This window comes from Bombus pyrosoma, linkage group LG6 (genome assembly GCF_014825855.1).
Source record: "Bombus pyrosoma isolate SC7728 linkage group LG6, ASM1482585v1, whole genome shotgun sequence".
Taxonomy (NCBI): domain Eukaryota; kingdom Metazoa; phylum Arthropoda; class Insecta; order Hymenoptera; family Apidae; genus Bombus; species Bombus pyrosoma.
This window is the reverse complement of record NC_057775.1, coordinates 7181034-7204763: the sequence shown is the minus strand read 5'-3', so window position 1 is coordinate 7204763 and position 23730 is coordinate 7181034. Positions and strand designations below refer to the sequence as shown.

The window sequence follows — 23730 nt, the reverse complement described above, 5'->3', positions numbered from 1 at the left end:
GGTAATATTTTCCATTTCAAAGATACAAAGTGTCTGCTGTTTCTCCTTTTTCAATCCGACTCGATAATTGAATTACGTATTTATTTTCATATTCGCTTATTTTCTACTCCAATTATTTCAAGAATCTACGTGACTTTTCTCCAGATTTTCAATATTAATATTTCAATTTTCTATTCATTTATCTGTAATCTGGGGTACATATATACGTTCGCGGACACGTACGCTTACATTCGACAGACATGCTTCCATCACTGTTCTACACCGAATAAGAAGGAATTTTCTGCTAACTTACCGAACGGAAGCTCCAAACGGCAGTCTATGAGAAGCGAGTGGCCAGTTGGCTTTTTCGTGCCGATAATCTCGGCGCCTCTCATCTCGAGCTCCGAATCGAGACTGACCCATTGTCCGGAACCTTCCTACAATGAAAATCAAACATTGGTAACAAGGAATAGAAACGCTACGCTCTTCTATTTATGGAATAATTAACAAGATTAAACACAAAGGGATGCAAATGCGCGTAATCAAGCTTTACGAGAGAATTCAATTTTAACTTATTGCGTTCCGTCGGATTCCAAGGAAAATACAGAAATTCGAGGGCACGGGAGTATGTCACGCGACGATACGATACAGCTTTCTTCTGGAATGCCATATGCACTACTCGCTACGCAACGTTCACCGGCGTTCAAAATTCTGCGGACGGTTGCGTATTCTTCACACGATCGATTTTAATTTAAAAATTCCGGATAAATCGAATTGCCTGGATTTCATTCTTTATGATCACACTCTGCATACACTCTGTATTATACGCGTGACGTATACATAGCTGTATGTATACATAATGTACATACAGGATTTAATGTCGATGGTAGGAACAGCGGCGCAGACTGGTAATGGCCATGTACCGCGACTAAAGGCACATAACACGTGTACATAAATTCTAGAAAGGCCTCTTTCCGTGGCTTCGCCGTTTCGTACTCTCAGAAACGAGCTGCGAAGCATGGCTATCAAAGTGCACGCGCGGCTGTTTGCAAATGGCATGCCGTAATTAAGGCAATTCTCTTTTATCCGCAGCTGCCGCCGGCTGCGACTTACAGCCGAAACGAACACTGCCATGGCTGAGTCGTATTTTTCCAAGTTACGCGACCCACGTGGATCTTACCACCGAGCCGTTCCCTCTTAATTATTTGTAAGGGGATCACGTTGATCAATTAGCCGCCCCTACCGATTTCATCAAAACGATACGCAGCAGGTTTCGCGATCGTTTCAAATTTACCGCCACACGCGTTCCGTTTACGAAATGGGCACGGAACTCGACCAGACATTGACTCGATCGAGATTCTTTTTTATCTTATCCTCGTAATCGCGTGAATTAACTGTAACTGCCTGTGTGACTGAATAAAAATCTATTCGTAGGAAAATGTATAGTTATACGTGTACATTACGCATAAAAGTAAGAAAGAAAAAGTCGATAAACCACTACTTCCTTGTGAGAAAGATCTTGGATTTGGAATATTCTGCGTCTCTACTTTCCAGCGTCGATAATACTTCATTCGGAGAAGCGCGTTAATACGGATGGTGATAAAGAAAAATTTTCTGCGCGAAGGGAAAGCGTCAGCAACAATTCCGCTGAGACGAGTTTAATTCGTATCTGCGTGTTTCCACCAATATCAGTTTCACCGATGCATAAAGCGTAAGTTTGAACGAAACTTCCATGGAACGGTTCCGTAGTTTCGCGTTTAGGTTCGCATTTAGGAGCTGAATCGCAACATCGCCGGCATATTGATACATTTATGATTCACAATGTAAACGGAGGTTACGATATTCAAGGGAAGATAAGACACTTTCGTAAATTTACGCTTCTAACATCGTGATATTGGTAGGAATGTAACGGCGGCGAGGGAAATGTAAATCGAGGCCAATTGGTCTGTTATGATAATACGGCTTTCCATTCAACCGACTGTCTTTACTACAAATCAACTTACCTGTTTACACCTGTTGTATCAATGTTAGACTTCATACTACTGGCGTTGATTTTCGACAGACGTACACGTGATATTCTCGCAAGCTTGCTTATTAATTTTTGAAGATTTAATAAAAAGAGAATTTAATAAAAAGGAAATTTTTCAGCAAAAACAGACAACGATATTACATTAATAACAATAATTCGATCTTTGTTAATATTTAAAGTTCTGAATAAATAGCTTTCATTTAGCAACGATTAAGATTTTACGTCAATGGGCGATTAATCTAATTTCTGTTAAGAGCTTTGCATTGTATTCATGAACAAAATATGACGTTTAATTATAGAAAAGATACAACAAGTGCAGTGAATCCTTCGCAGCTTGCTATCTCTTCCCTTCATTTCTCATCTCTATTTGTATTTTACTTTCACTAATAAATTTCCTGATATATTTACCTCCGAGTTACAAAATTCGAGCTCCTTCGACTAACATACTAAACTAAATTAATACCTAGAGATGCGTTACAAATCTACCTAAAAACATAATATAATAACGACAAAAATATCACACTTGCCTAGAAAAACCAGTTACAGGCGGATCGAAAATGCATATGCAGTTGCTTATCACGTAACTTGCAACGTTAATAAACATTTCCAGTCAACAAAAAAATGATACGAGGCACGCAAATACTCCGGAGTATCTAATTAAAGATCAGGTTAAAATAAGACGGTCCTATTTTTAATACCCTTAAACGTTATCCGTCACGTTATGGCAGTCAAATAGTCAAAAGCAGGTCAACGTTGGAACGTTAACAAATCATTAAAGTTGACCGCAGTCAGTGCACACGGTCGTTACCAAATTAAACTGATTGTTATGCGTGATTACAGAACCGTAAAAAATTCGATAGATTGGCCAGGGAGGAAGAGGCGACGCGACGCTGTAAAATCTCCATATATTTGGTCGTTTAAAAAAAGCGCAACCTCAAACTCCAGGGCGGATTTGCGGCTTAAACGCTTGGTGACGGCTGAGCGATCAAATCAATCACGCTCCAGCGAGACCTTTGTTCCCGTTAATTTGGATTTTTACGTGCAGAACCGATCCTTTTCGACAATCTGCACGTATATTTAAAGGTCGTGGCGGCCATCTACTTAATGGCATACAGGAAATCCGACATAGGTATTCGATAAAAATTTATTCCACCTACAGCGATGGAATTCGCAGCGTTGCCCAAAGGCAAACATTTTTATTTTTCTGTGAGCAATCGACAAAAATCGAAGAATTGAAAATCTAATGACGAAATGATTTTACTTTAACAATTAACAGTCGAGAATTTTTATCAACGTAACTAAGCTTAATGTCATACCGATGCCGTATTTTTTAAGTTTCCCATAAGTGGATGAACGTTCGCAATCTACCTCATACGATTAACGTTGATGTCCTAATTTGTTCTAAACGGTGGACGTAAAAATTCTTTTTGTTATTCGATTTTTATCACTCGAAAGACTGTGCCAGTCCTGGACTCATGCAGGCATTTTACGTTTATCGCTTTCTGTTACATTTACGTACTATTACTCCATTATATTATACGAGCAAATTTTATGTTTCAAGTAAATTTAGGTATCACATGGACACGAAAAGTCTATCTTTCAGTCTGCTTTCGCTTTATCGCTGTGAAATGTCTCCAAGAATTTTCACATGTTTCTACGGAGAAATCCTGTGGATGTATAAAGGAAGAATAGGAGAAAACACGATGTTTATTTGCTAACGTTTTCATCAAATATCTCGTTTAAGCGAATGGATAATACACGTTGGATCTGACTCGCGTTGCGAAACAAATAGGAATTATTTTAGGGAACTGATTCTCGTGAAAGTAAGAAACGTATCTATCCAATCCGTTTCCATAGAAATCGAGCTGTTTATCTAGAAAAAACTTGACGTATATAATAAGACCGGAGAACGAAAACGCTCGTGAGTTATGAACAAAGTACGTGGGAAGAAAAGACCAACGATCACGATGCTTACAATTGTAAACGTTACTCATTTTACTTCCAAGGATTCGAAATCGAAAGAGGCTTTGCGAATAAAACACGAGAGAAAATCCAGAGCAAAAAAAATGTATATGTAAAGAAGTAAAGGGAAAGAGAAACGTTTCATATATATAAATAAATATATCTTCCTAGCGGAACGCACGTAAACCTATCGATGAAGTTATTAACAACACGATATAGTCATGGATATTATTCCATTAACTAAACTGATAATGAATCACGTCTACTGTAGCTAGTGCTTCGATAGTAACAATATCGATAGGTAGCTACAAATTTCGAAATTTAGGAAAGGGTCGGTTCATTGTTAATGCCGTTGCTCCGAAACTACTCTAATAGATCGCTTAAACAATGATGCCATTTAACGTACTTGATTAACTGATCGTAGTACGTAAGCATATCTATGTTACGTGATAAATAAGAGAAAATAAGACCATTTAAAATATAATTAAAACTTTTGTGACTAAATACGTCTGCAAGTATCTTGTTTTATTCGCAAATAGGAAAAGTATTATACGCGGGTTAATCGAAAAATTAACAAGAATACCACAAAGTAACAATATTCCATAATATATACGCATTAAATGACAATATAAAAACAATGACTATGACTATGATATCACGATACAATCACGGTACAGGGTACTAAATTTCTTATGAAAGTGGAACGAATTTAGGGCATAATTATGTAATTTTGGAGCATTATTGTGGTATTCTAATGGTCGTAACGATCCTAATAAATTCGATAATCTACGATCTAAGAACGCTGGCAATCTAGAAACCTTAACGATGCTGTGATGTTAGGATATTATAGATATGAAGCCTCGAATCTCTGTGACCTTGATACTAAGGGGATCTTGAGTCCAAGGTAGACCAAAAGAGAATGTGACTCCTGATAAGGTATGAAATTCCTACGAGACAGGAGGTCTTCGACGCCAAGCTGACTTCTAGGATATGGTAACCCAAAGACGAAGGTGATATCTAAGGTGTTTCCTGGAATTAAAGAAACTTTTTCAACACGTGAATACAGAACAAAATGATCTCTAATCTGATGTAACTCTGCCCTAAAAGCAGATCTATAAAATTACAGTAATTTCAGCCTTGGCTTCAGTCAAAATAACCTCCAAGGACTAAAGTAACTTGAGTGACAAAATTACTTCGAGATTAAAGTAATTTCTAGACTATAGTACTCCACGGACCAAGGTGACGTTACTACCAACGAGATCCCATAGGAATAAACTGTTCTTATCTAAATTGATTCTGAAACAGTGCGAACGCTAAAGTTAAATTTTTATACATCAAGAGGAAATAATACTCTCTTGTAAATAATCTTCTTTACGAGAATAATGGATACTTCTCATACCCTGGTCTACGTTTTATTTCAACACACCTTACACGATAAGAAGCTAGATGTCTAATATGTATGTGTGTATGTATATATAGTATATCCATAACCCTATCGTAGTGTATAACTCTATCGGCTTGAGTTTTCAATAATATCATATTTCCTTAAAAGGACGTATGTTTAGTACGATTAAAACTTATATTTGAGTGTGTTATATGTACGTATATTTTCATCGTAGATAAATACCTCGTGATTTCAAATCTTGTCATCTGACAGTAGAAACGCGCCAAATCCAATGCCTCGCTTCCAATCCAAAACTCACGTGTTACTATTACCGGAAGCTACTTATCCACACTTTCGTTATAAAGATTTTGATATATTTATCGTTAATTCAAAAAGTACACACCAAGTTGCTTGTTAGGAAATTTGAAACACCGTTATTCGCTTCACACGCACCGCGTTTCACATCTCCATCTTGGATTCTAGCTACAATCGCTCTATCTATCGGAGAAAGTTATAACAGTACTGCTGAAATACGCGGCAAATTTGAATAATGCGGCATAGAGTTCTCAGAACGTCCGTGTCGAAAAATTTGTTATATTACTTATTGAATGAATCGTATCTCCGAATGAATGTATTTTTAAGAATTCTATAATTATATACACATGTAATTGTATATGTAAAATTCTCTTTTAAATACCCAGGTATCAATGTTACTATTCTAACACGTCGTAATATTTAATATTTGATATTTAATGAGATCAAGTACAAATCGTTATTAAAAATTTGCTTTTATGCACATATTATTAGTCACATGGTCACGAAAAAGTGCGTTATTCATAGCTGTATAATGAAAAATTTTAATAACCCGCGGTGCATCTGCAAATACCAGAATAAACGTCAGATAACGACTCAACGTAATTTCATCAACTATAAACGTGTTTTATTCACGCAATTGAAATGCACGAAGCCACATTGTTCGGTATTTTTAATTCTAGCTTCAAAATTTAATTAACTTTTTAGTTAAGCAATTTCCATTTCTAACTATACGAATTGATTTCTATTGCATCAATGAAAATGAAATACCGTAGAAAAATACAAAGTATAATCCTTTTTGATGCAATCTCGCAAAAATATAAAAGTAGATATCGCGATAGTGCGTACTAACGAATGCAAAGAAATTCTCTCTGTGATCTTCGCGGGAAAACAAACCGGCAATTCAAAATTGTCGTTATCGCTTGGGAAATTACCTCCAATTGCAAAATTATTTTTTTTGCTCGGTATTATACGAAAATCAACTGACGGAAATACAATTACGCGAACGATCGTTTCAAGCCTTCTATTAAAATCTATTGACCGTCGAAATGGCAGTAAGTCATATCTGTATGATATATAGCGAAAACGTACAAGCAGCGGCTATTGATTTTTCTTGCATCTCAACTGACGTAAAATTTAATTTTCCAGATTGGACATGAGACAGACGAAAGGATGAAAACGTTGCTCGAACATCGAAAATGAAAAGCGATAGGATCTGTAGACACAATGATGGGGATACGGAAAACAGGAAAGACAAAAGACAAAGAGAAGGCGCGCTAATCAAAATGCCTTCTTGTTCGCGACATCTTCTCCAGCTTCGGTGACAGATATAACTCATTATGCTCATTATGCGTATCGTTTTTATCGTTGTACAAGATCGATCGACCTACACTCCGATCGCTCACTTATCTCTCTTTCTCCCTTATTTATAGCAATATTCACAACTAATTTGTCCGTACTACGAATATAATCATCCGACTATCTACTTACAGCTGTTATAAAAGTATAACTTTGTTTTCGTCTGGGATAGCGGCGTTTCGAGCCGAGAGGACCGACATTTCCGAGGTGGCCGTGGTAAAAGTACAGCGCCGCTATCTTGGCGAAGACTCGTTCCAATTAATTCTATACGATTATGGTGCTATCAGGGAGACGCAAATTAGGTTAGCAGTCATGGGTGGTGCTGGTGTGACGCACACTGTGTCTCTTCTGTTCCCATTCCGGTATCAATCTGTTTCCGGGCAACCGAGCCCAATTATAGCGTCGACCACGTGAGAAGAAATAGGAGATTGAATGGGGAGAGAGAGCCACGAGGAAGACGTACTCGTACCGGCCACGGCCTACAGCAACTACAGCTACATAAAGTGGAAAAGTAAGCGAGCCGATCGATCTTTCGTTCGCTCACCCAACGAATATGTACTTTCATCAGACGCCTTGATTTCTCAATATGATTTCTCAACGAGTCCCTTCGCCGCACAGGAAACAAGTTTTCTCCAATTTATCGGCCGTCATTTCCGTTTCCTTTGCCCTTTCCTTTCTCGTTCGGCCGTGCTAGCGCCACAAGCAAAACGGCCCTTCATCGCGTTCCTTTTATGCAAACGAACTCGGTTGGTCCGAAACGTGTAAATTTACACGTTTTAAAAAACATGTAAATTTACCGCGCGAGAATTATTTGGATCGAACAAATATTCATGTTAGTTCAATAATACGAATATCCATATTATCTGATCAATATGACGAGTCGTTCGAAATAGCAATGATATTCAAACAATTGATATTATGCCGTTAATTTATTGACTGAACGAGGTATTAGGATTATACGCATAGTTTTGATGATCATGCGAATCGAAATTATTTAATTAGCCATAATTGAAAAGAAATTTCAGACCTGGCTAACGAAAGAATGTAAGTATCGTTTTATTATCATTTAGCTTTTTTACAGAAATGGAGCATGTCTTATGTCAACAAACTCTAAAGAAGAATGTAGTCGAAATATACTTTTAGAAAATTAAAATTCTACGTGCTTTCTAACGATCCATTCACTTACATCATATTCGCGTGCAGTATCAATCACTTTACACAAAATCATTAAGCATATACCGAAAATACTTTCGAAAAACAGATTCTTTCCCTCGTAGAACAGAAAGAAAGCACATCAATAAATCCTATACGATCATCGATATGAACGTTTCGCAACCATAAAAAAATCACCAGAAAATACCAATAAATTTCGATAAGTGTCCTAAAGATCGTAAAAAGGTCAAGCTTAATAAAAATCCAATGCATCGTAAATCCGGAACAGTTTTGTCATAAACACACGTTATATCTTGATCCAAGGTATCACGATATACAAGAGAGTAGGCGACACGATTCTTAACGTCTACCGCATTCCTCTCACTTCTCCTTCCGCTTGTATCTTTTTTGCGAATTTACTGGTGACACCGTTAGCGTGGTTGCGATGGTAGCCGTGTTACGTGGATGTAAAGATTCGCAATGGAACCGGGCCGGGACAAAAAGAGAATTACAGTCGCGACGAAGGGTGACGTTGGTGGATACTCGCGAATGGGACAAGACACCTCCGCAATTAAGCGCAACGACACAATGACTCTCGAGCTGGCTAGAAATGATTACGAACGTCAGGCTGCGCCGCACGAATTCATCGCGTAAGGCGAACGAATACGACGATTTCCGTCTCCGTCAAGGGAGATATCCGGTGAAGTATATTAATGACGAAGTTCTCCCTCTAAGGGAGGATTTCGCCAAGACAAACATGGTGCATCCTTCAATTTGCTACAGGAACGAAGAAACGCGATAATGAACGTTCCTTCGAACTCTTCGTCTGTTTGCGACGTTTCTTGTGAGAAACGTCGTTAACTCGGACGCAAGTATGTTTAGCTGGATGTTCTTTCGGCTGGAAAATCTAATGCTCTGGGAAAATTACGATGTAGTAAATTGGAGGAAACGTCGTTTAAAGACGTCGACGGTAAAATTTAAATTCGATGCTGTTAGCATGATTCGTCGAAAGAAAGTGCCGGCTAAGATAAGCTTCGAAGCTTAGGAAGCTCTATTTTACCTGTTACGGCAGTACAGCGATGCTGGCTATTGGTTTGAACGGAATATATACATACACGTACATATATCTGCGTGGAGAAACGTATTCAAGGACTGAGTTTTTGTAAACCGCGAGTTCGTTAATTTTTTGAAAACCGAGACGACGTGTAACATTGAAATTCTGACGCTGAAATAAGTTTCAAAATTTAGCTGCGAAAAACTAGTACCATAATAATGCAATATTATTTCTTTGCAGACTGATTAGTCAACTGTGGATATTTATGAATTTATAGGAACAAAGATAAACAAATATACACAACATAATATGAATATTCGAAACAAAGTACTGTTTATAACGTTTAGCAAGTAAAACAAATACCTGATTTACGTTTCTTTAATCGTATTCATAATAGTATGAAACTGTACAAGCATCTTCAGTCGACTAATGATAAATGATAGAAAAAGGCAAACCGAAAATAAGACGTTTGAAAAAAGACTAATAAAAAATGCCCCCACTGATGAACGATGTTATTACCCGAAATAAAAACAACTTTTAATCGTAATTCGATTTATGGGGCAATTTTCTTAGAATCGAGGCGTAGCGAACATGTGACGTCGGATTCCAGCAAGTCAGGTGGAAATTGCTGTAAATATAGCGCGATGGGGATACCAGTTGCCTATTTGAGCGGAATACGTGTATATTAATCACGTGAATCCGAAGACACGCGCTCCTACGTCTGACGTTTGCAGGCCTGCATCTACTTACAGGCACATTTGTTACGGGCGACAAGACCGACGATCTGTCTGACATATGCAATGGCAGTTCTCCTTGCGTGCTAGCGTTATTTCGCTCGGCTTGACGAGAAATGTAAATCATTAAGGGACAAATGATAACAGGCTTGGTTAATTAAGCGGGGAATTAAAATTCCATACTGCCTCTTTGTTTATGTTAGTTCTCTTTGTATACTTGATATCGCTGATTACAACGGACAGTCAATATCGAAGTCCTTGATTAAAAAAATTATCTGTAGGATATCGAAAACTGGATTAATCGTGATTTATGCAGACATTTCATATTTATTCGATTTCAAGTTATTAATTTCATTTAATTATTATATCGAAGTAAAAAGCTTTTTCAATCGGTCCTTCATTTCATCGCTGTAAGATAATATAATTCTAAACGTTGATTAGACCCTATCAATGCTGTTTCAAATTCGTCGCTCCAATGGAAACAAAATTCGATCGTTTGACACACAGAAGATATATGAAAGGGACTATAATTGTTCCATAATTGTTTAGACATCTGTCACGCAACGACACCGCAAAACTGATACTGCCAATGTTACATGGGGATAGATAAACCGCGATTACTCAATCAAATTCCCGGCTGTGGCTCGGCACGATCCACCGTGGCATAACGAACGTCGGTCAAAAAAGAGGGAACGAAAGAAGAGTTAGCCGATGGTCGTTCGTCAATTTCTCGAGTCAACAATTCGCATATCGAAGGCACGTCAATCTACGACGAAGAGCAAACAGGTAACTCCAGCTAGAGTTTGCTCGCTACAAATGAAAATCCAGCCAAAGATTTGACCTCCTGGCAAGCCCCGTTTAGCCCGTACCCAGGTAACGAGCGTACACGACGAGGATCTACTCGACCACGTGTCGGTCGGACGTGATTTCTCGAGGATTAGAGAAACAATTTAGTGGCGTCCGCTCTTTCTTGTTTCAAGATGGGCAAGACAACAAAAAGTGGGATAGACGAAGATGAGACGAAGATGGGACGAAGATGGGACGAAGGAAGTGAAGTCGATCGATCCGTAATTTCCTTTCACTCTGCTTTCACTAGCTGGTTAGCAAGGAATCATCCATCAGTCTGTGGTCTTCCATGGATCACGAAGATGACTCTGGATCTTTTTTCCATCAAGCTCAGATATACCTTGACCTCTCGACGTTTCTCTTCTTTATCTTCCACAGAATGTTTATACATGCGGATAGATCCGGGCGATCTTTTTCACAGAAAGCATTCATAGATGCGATTAGCTTCGAACGTGGTTCTGTCTTAATCCGCAAGCGCAATGGAACGCATTAAAGAAGCACCGAAGTATCCCCGATTAACGACAAATCCCTCTTTTGGTGTAACGAAACGAAGGACGACATTATTGACGGAGCACCGCTCAACGAGATTTTAAGTCGTTCTAATGAAAATGTAAATTCCGAAAAGTAATCCTTTTTGACGAAAATCTGGAATCACTGGAAGATCGATTACTCTATCGGTACGATTCCAATCGATTCTCTTGAGTGTCAGTTACAGAATCCGACCGTAGAGATTCCTCATAGTTTTACTTGTCGCTTCCTTCGATTCGCTAATCTCATAATATACACTGGCATACGTACGACGTACGAGTATGTATATTAATCATGAAACACAAGGGATCCGGATTATCGCAATAATTTCACATGGACGTTGGCTCTGTAGGAAAATGAAGATATTATTCCAGTCATTCGGCAAGTATTCACCGTTGACGTGGAGCGAAGGGGACGTTGGAGCGGCGACCGGAATTCCTTTCGGCAGCATACCGTTCGCGTTTGAACTTTCATTTTCAAGACCTGACACGTTTCACACAGTGAAATCCGCTCGTACGCGCGGGCAAAGCTTTCTTCGACTGGTAAAATCAAGGATTTTGTCGCTACCGAGACGTGTGCAGCCCCGAAGCAGCCAGAAATGGCAGACCGTCACCGCGTGGGACAGGAAAATGGAGGCGGAGGGTGTTGGTAAGAGCTTTGTCAAGCCTCTGTCAGAAAGGAGTGGGCGCGCACGAACACCGGTTACCGCTGATCACTAATACAGGCGAGGACGAATCAACGGTGATGTTTCATCGTCATCCCTCTAGAGTTACTTGACATACCTCAGTCAGCGCATTTCTAATGTGAATCGAACCGGTCGTACGTGGATCTCGCGTGCAGCTTTATGAATATTTTAAGCCGGGCTTGACCCAGATTGTCCTCGCAACAGGAAAAGCAACCTGCCCTCGGCTTCCACTCACAAATCTCGCTTCATTCCTCAGCTTTTACTTGCCCTCCTCTTCTTTCGCCCTTTCTTTCATTTTCCGTGTTTGCCATGCCATATCTTCGTCCCTTTTCCTTTGTTCGTCATCACGCCTTTGTTATCCTTTCCATCGTCTACGCGTTACCGCATCCTTCGTGTCATCTTCCTTGTTCACCGTTTATCAGTTAACTCTGGCTAACTCTGTCTCTCTTTCACGCATCGTCTCTGTATCTAGCGCTTTTCGTATTATCGCCGTCTCTTTCTATTTTCCTCGTTTCGTTCTCCCTTTCCCACCAATTTACACCTTTACGCTCGCCCTCTATCCCTTCCTTTCTCCTCGTCTATCTACTTTTGCCGTCCTCTTTTCCGTCAACGTAACTGTCGCTAGCCCTGGTACGCCAGGGTTGTCGATCGATCGTCCAGAAATATGAAGGAACCAGTTTGCCGGTGATTCATCAATCCTCTTTCCGTAACCACGACCGGAACATTTCATAGCTCGGACAGAGACGATCGTAACTACACGAATGCGTTCTCGCGGTTTCCACGATGAGTTTCGACACAGAATAGAATGGAACAATGGCAAAGACAATTAACGCAGCAAACAGAAATTTGTTACGAATGTTTTCCCTCTTCTCCCTCGATGAACGTAAACCGTGATGCTTATAACCACGTACTCTCTGTTTGCGAATGTAAATATATTTCGTTTTTTATTCAATCAACGTTTACTTTTCAGGGATTTTCTCCGCTCGATAACTTTTAAATATCAAACGACGATAGGTTCGAACGATTTTCCCCAGTAAAATCCCAATTGTTTACTCGATAGTTCTCTTTTTCTCTCTTTTGTGTGCTGTTCGCGGCTGTGCGATACGAATATTACGAAGAGAGGGAGAAGCGCGTGAACAAATCCAGGAAATCTTTTGCGAAGGTCGTTGCCACACAAGTCCAAGCTCGAATGTGTGCACGCAGCAACATAACGCCGACGTAAAGCTACGTGAACCACGTCGCCTTGGCTTCCCCGACTGTTTCATTGAGCGTTGCGAGCTGGCTATGCGCCAAGTGACGTCACAGCCAGAAGACACTCAGGAATTGTCAGCGGTGATGTGGTGATGGAACCGTGGAGGATATCGTTGCCAGGGAACAGAGCTGCCGATAGCGGTACCGAGAGCTTCTGTGTGCCACTGCCTTCCAGTTGATTTCAGAGTCAAGAAAACTACAGGAATGCCACCTTTAAAACGCAACTCTTACTCATGCCACTTCGCAATTCAATTTGCTCCATTCTCAGAGAAATTTCTGGCAAATGCAGCGACCAGGATCCTCCCCTTTCTTCTTCGCCTAATCTCTGTTTCTAGTTTTCTATCCGTTGCCATTTCGAAAAAAAACTTGACTTATCGATTACTGGAGTAATCTCTGAATCAATTTCAAACGTCAATGGAAGCATTGTCGTCTCTCCGATGAAGAATTTTCGCATTTCTGTTATTTTATGGCGGCCATCGTACGGTCGTAAAACCGGATATTGCGTTTATAACATAGCTGGTGTAATATAGGAAAGCGTTTAATATCCGCAAAGTAGCCGCAGCGGGTCTTTGTTTCCGAGGATCGTATTAACCGAGAGGATTTCGCGTGTATCGACGAAAAATCGAAGAATATCACTCGACTCTCTCCTTTTCGATTAAATTTATTATCCCATTTACTTGGACCGTTAAGAATGATCTTAAAGATACAGACAGAAAGGAATACCTACATGGACAATAAAACGTAGGTATATAGCGTGATTATTGCCTATCGTTTGCTCGAACGCTTACAAGAAGATTACGACAAATCTGTGCAAGATGGTTGCGCCTGCCAACCAAAGAGCGACACGAGTATTCGAATGTGTATAAAAGAGGGGATAGCCAGTCGCACGTGACTGAATTACACCCCTATCCGAGGTAAGGCTGCCCTCTAATTTAATTTGTTCGATCCTCCCGTCGAAAGACAAGATGCACTTGGTGCACTTCGTGCGGAAAAAAGCAAACAGGGCCTTTCAGTTTTCGCTTTCTTTTGTTTTAAGCTCTTGCACTTTGCGATCGCCACTATTCGTCGAATCCGATTCACCGTTTCAGTCGGTTTACGGCTGCATTTCAAATTCACCGGCGCTCGAAACGTCGTCGCGTCCCATTTAAAGAGCCGCCTCTCTACGCATCAACGCGACCTCGTGAACCTTGCGATTCTATTTTGACTTCATTAAATTGGGTCTCGTTTTAAAAATATTGATCGACTTGCGGCAACGGGATGAATATTATTATAACTCGATATCCTCGTTACCGCGGACAAATTAACCGACCGAATAAGTAGCTGAAAGGAATATCGAGTTATTTTTAATCGAAGATCGATATTCGGTTATGCAATTAACGTTTCTCCGCGTTCTTTATTTTCCCTCTTTTTTTATTTTATAGTTAAAGAGGATAAGGAACGGCGAGTAGGCTGCACATCGTGAAAATGTTGAAACGAGAAACGGCGAACAGGGATGAGAAGTTCTCGAACCAAGTATTCTAATTTCACTGACAAAAAGAGAAAAACTACGTTTGTTGAATGCAAGGATGGTCACGCCCTCGTTTCTTCTGTTCGTCTCTGATAAAGAAGCCGTCCAATTTAATTAGCATGAATTCCCTTTTATCGTCGTATGAAAGTGCAGTGGACCGAGTCTCGCGAACGAAGAAAGAACGGTAGATAAAGGAATTCTTCGGTCGAAATTTCTCGCAGGAAAATATCTTACAGGTTCAAGAACCTCGGGGAATGGCCACTAGGATTCGTGACGTAATGGACCTTAATTTCATCGTGGATTTCACACCTTTTGTTTCGAGAATGATGTAGAGAAAGGAATTAGACCTTTCGCGATTAAAAGGATCTCGAGGAAGAAAAGAAAAGGATAACGAAATTAAACGAAGGAACTGTTTTGGCTGAATGATTAAAATTCTATTATTAAGACTTTCTTGGAAACTTTAACCGATAGTCAGGTATAACAAAATTCATTCAAATACACCGACAGAGATGTCTCTGTATAATTTACGCTTTCACATAAATCACGTGGCTTTTGATGCAAAGAGACGATACATTACAAAACGTGTGTTAAGATTAGAAGTACGATAGGGAAGTGTAATTTTTCCTTCTCTCGCCATCGAGACGCGTGAAAACAATCAATCCGGCCGTCGCCATAAAGAAGGTATCCATTTGCCAAGTAAAATTGCTCCACACGACCAATTTGTCATACGACTTCTAAGTAGCGGCCAACTTACTTTATATGCAAATCGATATCACCGAGTTTCCCGGACTGTGTGTTTTACGGAACGAAGAAATAGCCGACAAGGACGATGCGAAAGATAAGTGAAATTATGTTTCCAAGTATCGTTAACATTCGCTGTTAATTATTAATAGCTATTAATTAGCATAATACGAATTGTAAATCCGCGAGCGAAACAAGACGAAGCGTAAATAGCGGAGGCCATCGTCGGACACAGTTTTCTTCGCTTTTTCCGACGATTAGTCGGCCATTCGATTTCCACGGGAACGAGCGTTTTCCTTCCGAATATCGAATCGATCGCGAACTGGAACAGAGACCCGATATTTTTGTACGGAACAATGGAAACGACTTCTGTGACCACAAACGGAACCTTTCGCGTGCAGACATTTCGTTCCTTTACGAGTTCGACTTCTACCTCATTGTGAAACTTCGATCGTTCTCCGCTCCGCTCGACGATTGCTTTCTCGCATTATTTATTTATTTATTTATTTATTTTATATACGGAGACGAACTGCCATTAGCGTAAAAATAATCGCTCTGCAAGCACGTAAAGGACGCCAGTTGAAAAAGAAAAAAGTATAAGGAAAAAGGCAAGGAAATACAAATATAGACGATGTGGAAAGATAACATATAAAAGAAAGGAAAAATAGGAAGTTCACCGTCTTCCTTCAAAAAAAAAAAAGAAAAAGAAAAAGAAAAAAAGAAAGCTAGATAACGAACAAAGAGAAAACGGAGAAATGGTGAAAGGAAGAAATAACTTCCTAGTCGACGAACGATCGACCTGCGCGTACTATGACATTAACAAGAGGAAATCTAATTCTGGGATCGATTATGACAGGCTGTAAGCTGTAAGCTTGTTGTAGTTCGCAGTTCACCTGTGTCACCAGAGTGAAAGCGGACTCTGCATATAGACGGGCCAGTCTACCGTGTTTCACCGGTAACACGATCCGTTGATGTGATTTTCCGATTTCCGTTGATGAAAAGGCCAATTACTTAAGCCATTGTAACCTTTCTAAATGTGATTCACCGCTAAATACATTTTCTCAGTTCTAATTGTTTTTATTAATCCCACCGTTTCTGTCGCGAATATGATTATCTGCAAAGGAGCAAAGAAATGTTTCGCTATAAAAGTATGATAGAAGAAACACAGAGTATGAAATCGCGTTATACGAGCAACGGTAACGGTAACGCTGGCATCGCGTAATTACACCCGCGATCGTATCGTTACTCTTCTAAATTAACAAGAAACCATCGATATGGAGAAGATGAGAGATAAGGGAATCGGAACGAGATAGATCGGATCAGATGCTACCTACACTCTCCAATTATCGACGAATCGTGCTCAGGATAAAACTGAATGGGGAAAAATCTCGGTCTCGCTAATCGAAAGGTTAATACGTGTATACCACCATTGATAAGTATCGCTTTATAATCAGTTCGCGTTCACAGTGCTCGAGTGCTACGGAAATATGAAAATCAATAAATTAATAACTAAAAGCAATATTTGTACTATGCGAGTAACTGGTTATGAATTTAAATTATTTATTAAGCAGTTTCGCGTAAACCAGTAACGTACATAATTTATTCATTGTAAATACCTGCATCGCTGTACGAATTAATCGTGGCAAGGTTTTTATCATTTTTTGACAACCATCTTCATCATAGCACAAATATTTTAGGAAGCGAAATAACTTGAACAGTAATTTCAAAATTGTATCCTGTATATCCTTTCGAAGATGTACACTCGGGAGTACACACGTGTCTCGGGCTTCGAGGTTCTCACGATTTTCAGGACGATCAAACATCGAACTCGATCGAGATGAAGAAGCTTTTGTCGGCGGCGATCGAATTAATTCTCGAGCGAGCAGAAACTGGCGATTTCCTCGAGCGGAACTTTCAAGATATCACATTTTATTTCCCCGATTCGCAACAGTCACGGAGGCAAACACTGGCGTCCACCGGTAATCGCATTATCGACCAGGTTTGGACCGATGCACAGACCGAACCGGCGCAACGGCGACATCATGAAGGCTAACCTGAAACTCGTTACACACTTCCATCCGAACGTATAACCGGCGTCAATTGATCCGAGGTTCGTTCCATGTGTAAACACTAAACGCTCGTTTCAGTTTCATTTCACGTGCACTACCGGACATGTACGGCGAGCTCTGCGAGAATATCCAGTCATTTCGATGATCCACTCGATGCCACGCGCGATATTTGGTCGATCTGGAATGGACCAACGCTTCTATGAAACAAACAGCCATAGTCGAATCAAACCGTTCGTGCAATGCTCGATATCGTTGCGTTTCTTCGTGCGCGTACCCTTCGTTGCTCTGTGTTTGCCGATTGTTCACTTATCGATCTCCAAGATTATTTGGAAATAATTCGCGGTATCCGACCTCTAATGATGAAACACGAATGACGACGAATGACGTTGATTCGAAGTAATTATTATGTCGATACTTCGCGCTTTGTTAATTGTGAAAGGAAACAGCGTTTGAGAGGGAAAGAGAAAAGCTGTGGAATTTCTGCGATGGATTTTCAAATGCAAGATAATATTTTGAATATCGATAATATGTAGAAACATCGATAGAGATATGTAGTTCGCTATCGTTCTTAATTTTAAGATTCATAAATCAAAAGTAGGGAATTGACGGTGGAAACGAGACTAGTTTTCTTTGCTTGCTTATGTAGACCGCGTACTACTTTTGTGGGTTATATAAACGAAATTTGAAGGAAAACAGAACTCTTTGGCCGTAAAATTTTAATGAGAGCATCGTCGCATATTACCCGCGCGAATTTGCAAATTACGTTTGTGCGGAATTTACGAATTTCAACCTGCGCTCAGCCTATTGGCGTAGAAAACAAGAGAAAGTCTGGTATAAGGTTTTGAATGTAATGTAAGACATACAAAAGGTTTGTTTATAACGAACAGATACACAGTTCCATACTTCGATAAACTTTTGTCTGTTTTACCAGTATGTCTTTCCAAGTTATTTCGTAATTTTTTATTTTTTACCGATTTCCGCCCACAAGAACATTCGATGTAGTTAAAATCCGGAGACTTTGTGGGGGCGTATGTTACACGTATTGTACGATAATTCTTTCACGCTCACAATTCTTTCGCGATTCCGATCGCGTTTGACTGGAAGTTATTGTCGTGTTAAAAAGAAAAATTGTTTGATAATCTCAATTTTGTAGCGTTGTCTTTTATATTATTTTTTACAAATATTTCAAGATTTATACGTATCTAGAATAATATTCTACAAATACCACCTATGAAAACGAGATTCCCAGTGCCGTTTGTAGCCGTACACGCAACATCACGGAATCGTCGTTATGCTTCATAGCAGAACATAAATGTTTAATATTCGTTTCTGAATTGGCTTTGCTCCAGACATGCGATGTCCATTCGATCTAAATACATTGTATTTGCTTTCATCTGAGAATATAACTTTATCCCAGAAAGTAGTATCTCCGTTCATAAATTACTTCGTGGAGTTTAAACGCCTGGCTTGATTCGTCCTGTTAACGAATGGTTTCTTGGAATCCCACCATGGAAATCATTGCGTCACAAAATTCTGCGACATCATTTCCTCGTGAATATTCTTCCCGAAATAGTTGGCAACCATTTGAGTAAACTTCGTAGCCAAGATATTTGGATGCTTCTTTATTTCGCGTATAATAGCTTTTTCTTTTCTATTAGTTAGTGTCTTTGACCTGACAGTACGTACTGCTTTCTTGTCACTATTACTTTGCTTTTTCATTTTTTGATAATATAACGTATCGTAGACACACTTCCGTTTAATAATTTGACGATCTGCTTATATGATTTTCCATCTTTGTACAATTTTAATATCAATTCCCTTTCGAATTTCTGGTATTTCCGAACTCATTGTCGGTACGCAAACTGATATTATTCACAGCGTAACAAGAAACTCACAACACGATGTTTCTACATCAACTTAGCCTACGAATGATTCCACTTTGTATACAAAAGCATTGTTTATTCGCTTAATATCTAGACGTTTTATTACTTTCCTGGCCTTGTTTCTGTACGTCATTGTAACAAATGTTTCATAACATTCGACGAATGTTATCGGATTCGTCCCAAATTTTAGATATGTAATTTTCATACGTATATCTTATATTAGTTGTTACATTGTTTTAATAATGAGCGTTCGATTACTTTCTTGAGCCACTGTGATATATATATATATATATATATGAAAGGATATATAAAGAGAAAGGAAAACAGCTGGAAACCTTAGGTAATCGTAGAACGTTCGTTCGCGTCGTGACTCAAGAACTTACAATTAGTTCAAACACTCTACTTTCGCACTTCTCACGCTTCGAACTAAACAAATACCCTTTTCTCATACGTCCATTACTCTGTTCCAAACACCCTTAACTCGTTCGATAAAAATTTCACCACTTTCTCACGGTCGTGTTACTACAACGAAAAAGAGATCGATACTCGAGATAATACTCGATGAAACATTCTGAATGAAGAAAAAAAAACTTTTTAATGAAAAACTGATGTAGAGAGGCAATTCCCATAAATTCGATGAAATCGTTCTTAACGAAAAATCAGTATCGAGAGATGATTCTTAGGAGCGCCGCGACAAGATATTTAAATTCCAAATAAAATAATCAGCAAGTAAATAGAAAAATCTCATTTTTCATTCATGTTATCCATTAGCACACTGCGGATGCTCATGCAAATTCATGTTTCTATGAACACGACTAAAGAGACGGAGTCTAAATAAAAATTCGTTTCACGACCACTTTACTTACGTTAGTACATTTTGTATGCCTAAGCATACTGTATTTACATTTTTGCACATTTAAATTTCTCGTAAATGCATAAACATCAGCGGCCTATTTATTAATATACATTGTGTCCTATACGAGTTTACTATCGCGATACCTGGTACGAAATGGCATAAAATCTCTTGCAAAAGCCTACCACGACAATGTATCGTGTCACCGATCTATCCACGGGATTTTTTAAACCGGTCGTTTGCACACGTATTGCTCCCTCTCTTTTTTATGAGCAGCCTTCTCGATCAGTTACACTCACGCGATGCCATTTAAACCTGTCAGCATGCCGTATGCCGACGTATACCATGCCTTATATCCCATGCCCTTATTTTGCCACGCTTCCTTTTTTCTTTCCTCTGTTACAAAATCGTGCAAAGTTTATGCTCGATGGAGCGCGATCCCGCGGCGTTTACGGGAAAGTCGTTTGGAAAATAACAGGACGGGGAAGGGAGCGATACGAATAAAGAATTCGCTATGCTTTTGACGTCGTTCTTCGACGAATAGCTGCCTTTAGTTCGTGCTGACGTATAAACAACGAATCAAATCTCTGCTTCGCCACACACCTACCGGTCCTTTGTAATAAGAAGAGGTGCAAGATCTCACCCGATGTACTAATTACACCTTCCATGTCGATCGTATCTGGTCAATGTTCCTTGAAAAAAATGACTCCCTCGTGCCCCAAGTTAAACGGTAAACAGTGCACGGTTCGAGGTATCGGTCTCCAAGGGGTGATTAATTCTTTTTAGCAAATCCGTGCAACATTACACACGCTGACTTCGTTCACTTGGAAACTAGTCAGCAGAAAAAAATTACCACTATTTCACGTAAGTGTCGCGGGATTTCTGCCTGACGTGTTGTATCATCGATCAGTCGTAAAGTGGAACTCGTACGCTTTTAAACGTCCCGCTACTTCGTAATCGTGTTCCTTCGCGCCTAGTTGTATCTACACCGATCGGAATATACCGCCGCTTCGCGAAACAGTTCAACCACCGCACCGAGCGAACATGAGAAATACGTACACGGTTAAGTATCGGTAACACGTTTAGATCGTAAATCTGGAATACCATCGATTACGATTTTGCAAATTACTTCGTGGCAGCTAGTACGTACTATTTTTACCGAAGAACCGCTACTTGCCTATTCTCCTAGTTTCTTAACTTTTTCTTTTTTCGTTTATACCGGCTTTGCGTCAAATACGTCGTGAACGAGCACGGGTTCATTTAATATACACGACGTCGACGTACACGCGAAAATCGAGTTCATATCGTGATAAGAGTGCCACGTGCACGGAATATCGAGACACGCCGCTTCTAATCGATCCTCGAATATTACGGACACCCATTCCCGTTTAGGAGCTGTGTACGTCGAGAGTGTAATCATGATTTTACTGTAACCGCGTCTCGGAAATATGACAGCGGGGTCGCATGCATGTTTAGAAATTAATCTGCAGTGTTGGTAAGACAGAAATCTGGCTAGCTACATGTATCAATTAGTGTACCGTGCTGATGATGTCTGGTGGCTGTGTATTGCTGTTCGTGTCTCGCATGCTGTCAGAGGATATGTGTTGTTGTTGTTCTTGTTTCCCTGTCGATACCGTGCCAGTGGATGTATTGTAGGACTGCTTAGACGTTACCTCATTCATGTAGGACACTTCTGATAATGGGACGTAGTAGTAGCCCAAGAAACGATCCCACAGGAAACCCTTGCACCAAACTTCCACCAGAAGGCCCGTATTCATATCGTTCGTTTCGCTGAATAACAAACAAATTTTTATTTTACACTTTTCGTTTCTTATTTTCTCGTTTTATTATATTGGCAAAGAATCTTTCTCGCTTACGGCGATGTGTGAAAGTTTCACAGAGATTTTTCACTTTATATCCCAAAAACGATATTTTAAAGAATCTTAACTAATATCACGTTTACTCGCCGTATTCTCGTACTCTTCCTTTCGATATCGCTTTTCGAATATAAAATGAAAAATCTATCTGAAACTTTTGCACGTCGCTCTATAGAAAATGGAGAAATACAAGGAATAAAGATAGAAATTGAAAGGAATTTTACGATTACGCCGTTAACGAGCCGATTAACTATTCTAGTTTAAACATTAGACTTAAGGGGAAACAATTCGTCCGCTGATTGGAAAACTTAATTAGTTAGAACGGCAAATAGAAGATTCGCATTCGAATCACGATCCGGTGACTCGATATCGACTGATCCTTCCCTCGTTCCCTGTAGCTGTTAAAAGTAACATTCAAACTCACGACTTTCGCGTCCACGATTCTTATTACCGTCCCTTCGGATATTGTCGCGTTGATGTTAAATTCACGATTTATCGCATCTTAATAGAGGAATTGTCTCGCACAGTAAACTTAAACAACGGCTAAGACCATCGAATAATTTGCATTTGCTTAATCACGTTGGCCAATCGACGAATAAATGTGCCTTTATATTGAAAACCAGCAATCCAATCAGCTGATTCTTTTTGCCTCTTACATCGTTATGGATCGATAGGATATATAAATAGACGTTTCGTAACAGCATTATTAGCGTAATCGATACGGATGCTCTAAATCGAGGGAAATTGATCGATAACATCGTCGGGATTCTTATTTTCGGTTGTTTCGTCACAGGTTAAATAAATACGATTTAAATGCAGCCTGGCCGCGTACAGAGAGGGGGGCGTCAAAGGGAAAGTAGGTTAAAGGTTCGCAACTTGGCAAGTGAGGATTTAACGGCGCCAGTAAGGATGTTTCAGAAAGCTAAGATCCAAAATTCTCCTATTTTCCACCTCCACCATTCGCAATTGTCCTCCTTATATATTTTAGACGGTCGATCAATAGCGTGTTCTCCGTGTCGACCATTTCACGCGATCTGATTTTCGCGTTAACAATGTAAACTAGGCAAGGGATAAATCAGAATTCGACATCGTTGCGAAATTTAAATGAAAATTTAAGCGAAAGCTTTGACGAAATAGGGAAATTGATGAATCGGTGTAGAATTATTCGTTTCTATTTATTTCGATCTGCGTAGCTTGGAGGCATATCGGGACAGAAATGCGAATCACGTTCATAACGTCGCATAACTTGGCATAACTTGATAGACCTCATTCGTCTTTAGAAACCTATCTCACGACTCGTATAAACGGAAAAACGGACGCGGCTGCGTGCTTTCTTCGCGAACACCAGCCATGTCGAATCGAACGAGGGATTTTAAGTCGAAAGTTCTTCCTTAGAAAAGACGCTGCTCGTCGTCGTAATTTCATTCGGAATTTCCATAACTTTTGCACGAACATCGGTCAACTACAATGCTGCTCGTAGATAGACAGATAATTTCTTCACCTCCGTCATTTTCCCCTTTTTTTC

At 39.7% G+C, this 23730-nt stretch overlaps 1 protein-coding gene across 4 annotated transcripts in view; it reads right to left on the bottom strand.

Moving 5' to 3' along the window:
• Nucleotides 1-23730, bottom strand: part of LOC122568763 (protein unc-13 homolog B) — a 377765-nt gene that overhangs the window by 320484 nt on the left and 33551 nt on the right. For 3 of the 4 annotated variants that reach the window (XM_043728897.1, XM_043728898.1, XM_043728901.1), the window contains exons 4-5: nt 21867-22119; nt 293-416 (exon numbers count right to left, since the gene is read on the bottom strand). In XM_043728897.1, the coding sequence (XP_043584832.1) occupies nt 293-416; nt 21867-22119 (377 nt within the window). The remainder of the gene's footprint in view (nt 1-292; nt 417-21866; nt 22120-23730) is intronic. The other variant, XM_043728900.1, reaches the window with a different exon arrangement.